The following is a 7,864-nucleotide window of genomic DNA, read 5'->3' as shown; positions in this document are numbered from 1 at the left end:
TTTTTTTGGTTTCGTACACAGCATTAGCCAATCGAAGACGCCTCGTAGGCAGTTTATATTTGTGAGGGTAAGATGGACGCAGGACATGGACTGGCGGGTGACATCCGCCAGGCCGTGGCAAGTGAGCAATTCGACCTTGGAGGATTCACTGAAGCTCGCACACGTGATTTGGTTGTGGCAGCATTTGGAACACCATTGACGGCTCCAACCGAGATGATTCGCTTCACGTTTGTTGTTGGCGGCGGTAAACTTGTTCGTGCGCGGTACTCAGAGCAGTTACCTAAGTGGATGACAGCCGCGCTACGAGAGGTTGGGTACGTGATGGCAAGTTGCTCTGTAGTCTTATTTGTGTGATAGTTTTGTGGAAGATCGGTCATCTGCCTGTACATTGGACAGTCAAGGCACGTACAAGCAGCAAAAGGACACAGGGGCAAACTTATTGACGATTCAAGTGTTTCCCCGTTTGGCGTTGGCACCGTCATCAACCTATGACTGCGAATTGGAAGACAAGCAAGCCGCCGTCGATGTCGATTCGCCTGAGTACTTGTGCATTTCGAGTGATTTGGAAACGTTCCAGCGCATGATTGTGCCAGCGAAAGCACGGTCGTGGGTACAAAAGAAGCGGCTACTCAAGGCGCTTCAAGCAAGCATGCAAGCTTTCCAGCATTTAGAAGAAAAACTCGTGCGCGGGGAGAACTTGCTGCCCGTGGAGCAGCTAATGTACGACGGAAACATTGGGCTGGAAGTGAACACGGAGAAATGCACATGGCTACAAGGCGAAATCAAACGCATGGTGGACGAGGGACATTTGACCAAAGCAGAAAAAGAGGATGTCCTTGCTACATTGCAGCAGAACTTGGAGCACGTTGCTGCGGAGATCGACGCAGCGTCTGGGAAGAAGAAAGACAAATTGTTGGAAAAACAATCGTCGATCCAAGCGCGACTAGCTCTCGTCGAAGGACACAACGCAAACGTTGTATATCGTCTGCGAAAGAGCGCTGACATCGTCAAGTTGCGCGTGGAGTTATTGGCGGTACTTGCTCTGCAAGAGAAGGAGCGCAGTTTGAGCTTGACGTCGGAAGATATGCGACGACTCGAAGGGCGTCACGCGTTGGAGAGCACGATTGCCGACTTGGAAGAACAAAGTCGCGAGTGGTTTGACGAAGATTTCGACTCCAAATGTGTGTTGGACGAGAAGGAGGCCGAGGCCCAGTACAAGAAGAAAAAGGCGACAAAGCCCAGTGGTGCAAAAGGAGGTGGCAGCGCCGCGTCCAGTTCAAGCTGGGCGACCATTGGCAAGAAGAAACCTGTTGCGAAGGCTGCCAAACCCAGCGGCGGTAAAAGCTCGGGTTTTGCAGCAGCATTTGGAAACGATTCAGACAGTGATTGATGCTTGAACTAGTCGGCGTACTTCCCCTGACGTGCTACTTGAATGCAACAATCAGTATGCTCGATATGATGCCACGACGGCGAATGGTGACGTCACCGGTTTGTGTACTTTACAAGCAGTTACGAGTGAAACGGGCAACAGTTAGACTGATGTGGCCATATCAAGGCGCACACCGTACTTGCTGCCATCATGATGTGGTGGCACAGCCTATCGCTCGCATCCTTGATTGCTTCGCGGGACATTGTTGTTGCCATTGGAGGTGAAGGGTACGTAGTCGTTCCATCGCAGCGCAACCAGAACTTTGCTTGCTGTGGCGGGTGTTCGTCTGGCGTCCGTGCCGATGCGTCGCTCTTGCCCCGTGGGGCTCGCATTGTCCTTTGGGACGCCACGGTAAAGGTAGCTCCATCCGATCAATGCCGAGTGACATTTCCGTTTGAGCCTTCCAACGGCGAGGTAGGGCAGGCCTTCAGAACAGAACACACTTCCGACTCGTTGTAGCTTCCTGGATCCAGGAGAGTTCGCAGCGGCAAACTTGTCGGGTCGTCCTTTCCCATTGACCATGACGCCGATGCCCTGTGCTGTCAAAATGGCGGCCAATGCTCGCTATCCGAAGAAGACGCGACTGGAAGGTGTCATTCGAGCAAAATTTCACTTTGACGTAGCATGTTGCCGACGCAGGTGCGATTGCGTCGTGCAATACGGATATGCAGGCGCTTCCTGCGAGCTCAGTGGTGAGTGAATCCCCTCACAGGGTTTCGGGGTTTCTGGGCCTCACGCTGAGCGTATTAGTTTACGACATTGCTGCGTCAAACAACTCAGTACCGAGGAATCTGCTGCGTTTACATCATGATGGATTTGACGTTAGCGGCTTTCTCCGTCTACCTTTGTGCCCAAGCAGTTTGCGATCCAGCTGCCGGACTTACGGCATGCGCTGGAATCATTCCCCGTCACCGAGCCATTGCTGCAGTAACTGACTGTCTTTCGGGTTGACATGGTCGTCATGGATATTCTGTCCAGGGCACTCTTGTCCTCGGCGAGCTCCAACGGAAGCGATGCGATGGATCCGAGCCTGTTGCTGTATCGAAAGCGTGTTTTTCCACCCGCGGCTTTGGGTGTCGCTGCATCGATGGGCCTCGCTAGCATTTTCATATTACTGTCTTTGGTCAAGTGCTGTATCAAGCCACGGATCTATTCCATCTTCGAAAAAATGGTCACGATGCTCCTTATGCTTGGCCTTGCATTCGTCGCAGGTACTTGCTCGCGCCTTTTAGCGAATATGAATATCCTTTCCATTCTCTAGCGACGTGCCTGACATGGGCAGGCGAACAGTGGCTCAACTTGCACCAGCAGTCGACTAACCTCACGGCCCTTCTCAATGTGTCCCTGCCTTCCAACGTCGGATACTTTTTCGCAACAGTTCGTATTGCTTCAGGTTTCCCCAATCTTACTCAACGCTAGATGTTGACGCCCTTGGCGGCAACCATGCAAGGCCAGAATTTCACGTCCATTCCAGCCTTCCAGAAACAAACTGCCGCCCAAATGGAGCTTTACGCTGAGCTCAATCAAACAGGTTCCTTTTGTACGGCCGCATGAGCTCTATTTGTCTCACACATGTCTTTTTGAAGACCTACAGGGATTATTTCAGCAGGCGCTGGAGCCTGTGAAAGCTGTGGCCAAACAATTTCCCACCGCCACACGTTGTGAAAATGTCGTCATCGTTCGAAGCTCGTTCAGCGTCATGTCAGTTGGTGCAGCAACCGGATGCTTTCAGTGCCCGAAATGTGCAGCGATTACGGCGAAGTACGTTGTCGTTGATGTCTCGAGTGTGGTCATGTCGGCCTATGATTTCAGCATCCAACAAGTTGAGCTCGATTGGTTTCGGGGTGTACAGGCCATCCACTTCATTTTGTTTCAAAGCCATGTCAACCTCATCGAGTTCTCCACGCTGGCGCTCGAGCCCCAACTCGACGCATTTCAAAAGTCGCTTCACTACACAAAGGAAGCGGTGGAGGTGCACACCCAACGGTTAAGTGTCATGTTGGCGTCCTTGGTAGACTGAAAAGTCTTTCGATTCAAATCTGCTCACTGTGTCCTAGACACACTCGTTCGCCCTCTTGCTCGACTACGGGTTGTATACGTGGTGGGCCTGTTCCTTCGTCACATCTGTCACGTGTGTGGCCGCGGCAATTGTGGGGATCAAGTACAAGTCAGGGGTCGTTGCAAAGGGAGCGAGCTTTTTGGCCCAGGTTTCAACGCTCTTGGGTAAAGCAAAACCCCAGTTTCATCTTTCAACTGTAGATGTAGGATTTGGGCTCACGGGGGTGGCATGGTCCTTGGCATTTTGCGCGCGAGATGGTATTGAGTTGCTCCAATCATTCGACCAAAACGCCACGGTGCTTTTTCCCGATGCCACTGTCTCCATCGGTGTGAAGCACCTTCGACACGTACGAAAAGGAAGTGACTCTGTATCGTAGGGGTTTCGAATCTCTTGCATGATCAGTCCCTTGTAGCCAACCACTCTTTGACCCAAGTGAGTACGCATGTAAGAAGAACGCACGACTGATACGTGAGCAGCTGCTGTCGTTTGCAGATATTGTAAAAGTGCCCCCCCTTGCGACGCCACAAGACCTGTACGCCCCTCCGAGTCGATATGATTTTGCAGCGTTGTTTCGATTTGATGGACTCGTGGACCTCCAAGCCCGCTTTGACCCAACCAACCCAACTGTGCTGGAGTCACTCTTTTCGTGGGACGAAGGAATTGTGGCGTCAAACAAGAACCTATTGACCACGTTAATCGACGGCAATCAAACCACGCCGTCGCCGTACGCCGGCACATTGGTCAACCTTACAGCCCCTCATACCATGACATCGTTGCTCTCGACATTCAATGCTACGTGGCCGTCGCTGACCACAACTGCCAGTACTGCCCAAAACGAACGCATCGCATCACAATGGCTCGTTTGTACAACGTTCGAGATGCGGCGACGGGATCTCCTTGACTACGTTTCAAACGTAAGTAGTTCCTTGGCTCTCACCCGGCCCGTCATCGACGCCATCCAAGCAAACACGTCCCGTTTGGAGGCACTCGAGTACCAACTAAAGGCGGGGATGGAGTACTATACAAAACATATCCAGCGTCTCAAGCTTGCCGATTGTGGATATAACGGGAATTGTGGTACATGCTCCATCCATCAATACATGACTGATCTCTGCGAGCTAGTGTGGGCGCGCTCCATCTGGAACTCCATGGTGGTGGAGTTGATGCTTTTGGGGAACTCTGCAGATCTGGCGACGACTTGTTTTGGGGCTGCAGCGGTGTCGCAATTGCTCTGTGCCATGTTTGCGTCGTGTTTTGCAACGCGCATTCAAAAGCCCAAAGTCAAGATCTATGTATTTGAGGAAGAAAAGAACCCACGACAAGAAGGAAAGATGAGTTAACTCGATAAACGTCGTCGCACCGCCATCAAAGCCTCTCCCAAAAGATTCAACCCTGGCCACTTTTCAGGGTGCGTGACGTCATTGTCAGTCGTAGCCAAACCGATGCCCCAAATTTTGTCCGTCGCAGTTGCATCCACTAGAACACGGTCGTCTGTGGCCAAGAGGAGTTGCTTCAAATGGATGTTCGTGGGACTGCTGAACTTGGCAAAGTTACCTGCTTGCACTATCGATGCCCGGTTGGCGAGCCATAGCTCTTGGTTAAAATTTTTCGCTTGCCGGCCGAGTGATTTCGTTTCGTGGGGGTCTGTCGTGGCAAGGATTCGTTCTCGAGTGTCTATGTCGCCGAAGAGTGCAGCTTTCTGCGCCATCATGTAGTGCTCGGCTGTGGCGTATGTGACATTGTCGACTTGGAATGGAGCTGGGAAAGCTTGACTGAGGAAGGTAGCTTCGACGTTTTGGCCCGTTGACGCAGCAGGATCCTGGCCAAAGAAGACGTGGAAGGAGCGAGGCACATCCCGCTTAGCAGCCCCGCAAGTCGTCGACGGATTGCATGCAACCATAGCGTCGATGGGAGATCGGACACAACAATCGACGATCGGATGGCAATTATTTGTTCAACCAATCAAGTCGCTAACCTGACAGGTCTAGAAACCCCGAAACCCCCAATTGAGCTGAAGGCGAGGCGAGGCCCCGATACCACAGCCGATCAAGCTGCCATCCCCGAGCCGAATGAACGGCGCCTCGGGGTTTCGGGATGTCGTGTTGGTTGAGAGGTGGATTACGGTGGTTATACGCATTCGTTCTATGACGACTTGTTGGAACATTGAAGGATGCGTCGCACATTCATGAGGGCGAACCCAAGGAGATTTTGTCCTCGCCATTCGTGGGGTTTGTGGGCCTTTTCGTGCTTGGATGAGAGTCCAATGCCCCAAATACGATCGCGGGCGCTGGCTTCGACGAGAACATGTTTCTTTGTGCCCAAAAGATAGGCTTTTAGCGCCTCGTTCTGACCAAACTTGGCCAAGTTGGCCCGAACGACAATATCGACTCGATGGCGACACCACACGTCTTCGTCAAAGTTTCTCACACTGCGACCGTACGCTTTTGCGGTGGCAGGGTCCCTGGCTACGAGGATATCGCCCAGGGTCTCATCGTCATGGAACAAGCGAGCTTTCTCGGCCATCATGAAATGCTCAGCTGTTGGATACATGATTTCGTCGACGGTAAAAGGTGCGTCATACCACTGGCTAAAGCAGGCGCTCGTAAGGTCACAGGTTGGCTTGTGGCCATAGAAGAACAAGTAGGAGAAGTGCTCGCCATCTTCCAACGCCGCGCAAAGCTCGTCCCTGGATGTAGGTAGCATTTTCAAAACTGAGTCTCTGCACTATACAATCTCATGAAAGACCATCACTCTCACAAACATCAGCTGGCACCCATGGACGACCTCGTGAAAAGATCGCTTGGCAGGTTGCGCTCTTTGTTGCTGGGGAGCTTGTTGGACAGCCTTTTGGGTTTGCTTGGCAGCGGACTTGGCGGGCATGGTCGAAAGCAAACAGATTCAAGAATGAACACCACCCACTGAACGTACTCAACAACACGCACGCCTGTATTTTTAGCCTTCCGGTGCACCCGGACAACGCCGCCTTTCAACACTTACCGGGCGAGACTGCCAATCGAAACGGGCCGCTCGGCTGCTGCCAGATCGCCACGCGCGTGCGATGTAGCCTCCGGCGCCCAAGATACAACACACTCGCCATGCGACTGGACGTTCCTGGCGACGACGTCAGACCACCTCGGGAGGACTGGCTCCAGCTTCGAGGTGGACGACAACCGGTGCAAGTACCTGCTGCTGTACGAGGCTGCTAGAACATGGTGGACGCACTCCGTCGCTGTCGTGGTGTAGGGCAGGAGTGACTTGTGTCCGTCAAAGGAACAGAGCACAGCTGTGTGGACTGGAGGATGCAATCCAAATCGATTGAATAATGTGAGGCTATCCTATCGTCGTCTACGTGGCGAGCTTGGCCCGGCGTTGGTTGCCGTTGGCTGTGATGTGTTTGGTCGGTTGGACCTTTTGCTGGTGGGCAGACTGGGCTTTGGTCGGCGTTTGTTGCTTGTTGCCCTTTTGGTTCTTGGTTTGCTTGACGGGCTCCTTGAAGTCCACCAAGACGGAGAGAATCGCGTCTTGTTCACTGCGCAAGTCCTTCTTCTCCTTGATACTCGTGCGGCGCGACTTGACTGTCACAAACCCACTCATGTCTTCGTTCGGACCCACGGGGGGATTCGACACGACGACGGCATTGCCGACCTTGTGCAATTCCGCCTTGGCTTGCGTGGCCGAGCCTCGGTGAGTGATGCGAGCGGGCACAAACACGTACGGGTCCAACAGGATCTCCATGATTTCCCGCTTTTCCTTCTTCTGGGCGTCCGTCAGAGAGCTGCGACGGGTCAACAGGGCCGGCTTCTGCTGAGGCTGGGCGGCGGCGGCCTTGGGAGCCGCAGGTTGGACTTTCGCAGGAGCCGACTTGGGTTTCTGTGGCGCCTTGGCCTTTTGACCGGCAGGCTTCTTGAACGCCTGCTTCGGCGCGGCTACAGCAGACCCACCAGGAGTCAGTCGCGACAGCGTGCACGGGGGTCGCAAGTACTTTTGTTGCGGGGTTTCCAGTCCTTGCCAGCATCGTCCAGCAAGATGTTGAGGATTTGCTGCTGCTCCACCTGTTGAGCCTGGGTCAGCGGCGCACGCTTGACGAGGGGCTTGGGGGCCGTCTGCGATGGCGCAGCTTTCTGCGCAGGGACCTTCAGGGCAGCAGCCTTCTGTTGCTTCACGGGGGCCTTCTGCTGCTTACCACCCTTTTGCTTGGTGGCGTGCTTGGGAATAGGCTGCTTGGGCGCTACAAACCAACACAACATGAGCCGTCCAACCCCTGCCTCGACGACGTCCGTACTCTTGTCACGGGGCTTCCAATCCTTGCCGGCGTCGTCCAGCAAGATGTTGAGGATTTGCTGCTGCTCCACCTGTTGAGCCTGGGTCAGCGGCGC

The 7,864-nt window shown here is 53.6% G+C and overlaps 3 protein-coding genes across 6 annotated transcripts in view; 1 reads left to right on the top strand and 2 right to left on the bottom strand.

Moving 5' to 3' along the window:
* Nucleotides 1-72: 72 nt before the first annotated feature.
* Nucleotides 73-5,437, top strand: H310_14428 (the record flags this gene model as incomplete). 2 transcript variants are annotated; one of them, XM_008882286.1, is made up of 18 exons in its annotated part: nt 73-314; nt 358-1,337; nt 1,403-1,488; nt 1,556-1,843; nt 1,889-2,019; nt 2,069-2,121; nt 2,180-2,208; nt 2,256-2,356; nt 2,408-2,640; nt 2,691-2,806; nt 2,849-2,960; nt 3,016-3,190; nt 3,242-3,440; nt 3,487-3,652; nt 3,695-3,814; nt 3,865-3,920; nt 3,981-4,565; nt 4,611-5,437. In XM_008882286.1, the coding sequence occupies 17 exons, from the start codon at nt 73-75 to the stop codon at nt 3,987-3,989; spliced, it is 3,096 nt and encodes a 1,031-aa protein (XP_008880508.1). In that variant the 3' UTR covers nt 3,990-4,565; nt 4,611-5,437. The 2 variants fall into 2 exon arrangements, with proteins under 2 accessions (XP_008880508.1, XP_008880507.1); XM_008882285.1 differs by having other exon boundaries at nt 3,965-4,565.
* Nucleotides 5,419-6,321, bottom strand: H310_14427 (hypothetical protein). 3 transcript variants are annotated; one of them, XM_008882284.1, is made up of 3 exons: nt 6,273-6,321; nt 6,070-6,207; nt 5,419-6,025 (listed from the first exon to the last, which is right to left on the bottom strand). In XM_008882284.1, exons 2-3 carry the CDS (start codon nt 6,146-6,148, stop codon nt 5,631-5,633), a joined length of 474 nt encoding a protein of 157 aa, XP_008880506.1. In that variant the 5' UTR covers nt 6,149-6,207; nt 6,273-6,321; the 3' UTR covers nt 5,419-5,630. The 3 variants fall into 3 exon arrangements, with proteins under 3 accessions (XP_008880506.1, XP_008880505.1, XP_008880504.1); XM_008882283.1 differs by having other exon boundaries at nt 6,070-6,321; XM_008882282.1 differs by having other exon boundaries at nt 5,419-6,320.
* Nucleotides 6,322-6,767: 446 nt separating this feature from the next.
* Nucleotides 6,768-7,864, bottom strand: part of H310_14426 (hypothetical protein) — a gene marked incomplete at its 5' end in the record, with an annotated part of 2,418 nt that continues 1,321 nt past the window's right edge. Inside the window, 3 exons of the mRNA XM_008882281.1 lie at nt 6,768-7,414; nt 7,471-7,716; nt 7,771-7,840. Of these exons, the coding sequence (XP_008880503.1) occupies nt 6,834-7,414; nt 7,471-7,716; nt 7,771-7,840 (897 nt within the window). The 3' untranslated portion in view covers nt 6,768-6,833. The remainder of the gene's footprint in view (nt 7,415-7,470; nt 7,717-7,770; nt 7,841-7,864) is intronic.

Source organism: Aphanomyces invadans (assembly GCF_000520115.1).
Source record: "Aphanomyces invadans strain NJM9701 unplaced genomic scaffold supercont1.69, whole genome shotgun sequence".
Lineage (NCBI taxonomy): Eukaryota > Oomycota > Saprolegniomycetes > Saprolegniales > Verrucalvaceae > Aphanomyces > Aphanomyces invadans.
The sequence above is the reverse complement of the archived record's forward strand: the minus strand, read 5'-3'. Positions and strand labels throughout refer to the sequence as shown.

Bases quoted from the DNA above. Each gene is read 5' to 3' on its own strand.
- H310_14427 (XM_008882282.1), bottom strand. From the start codon at position 6,191: ATGCTACCTACATCCAGGGACGAGCTTTGCGCGGCGTTGGAAGATGGC.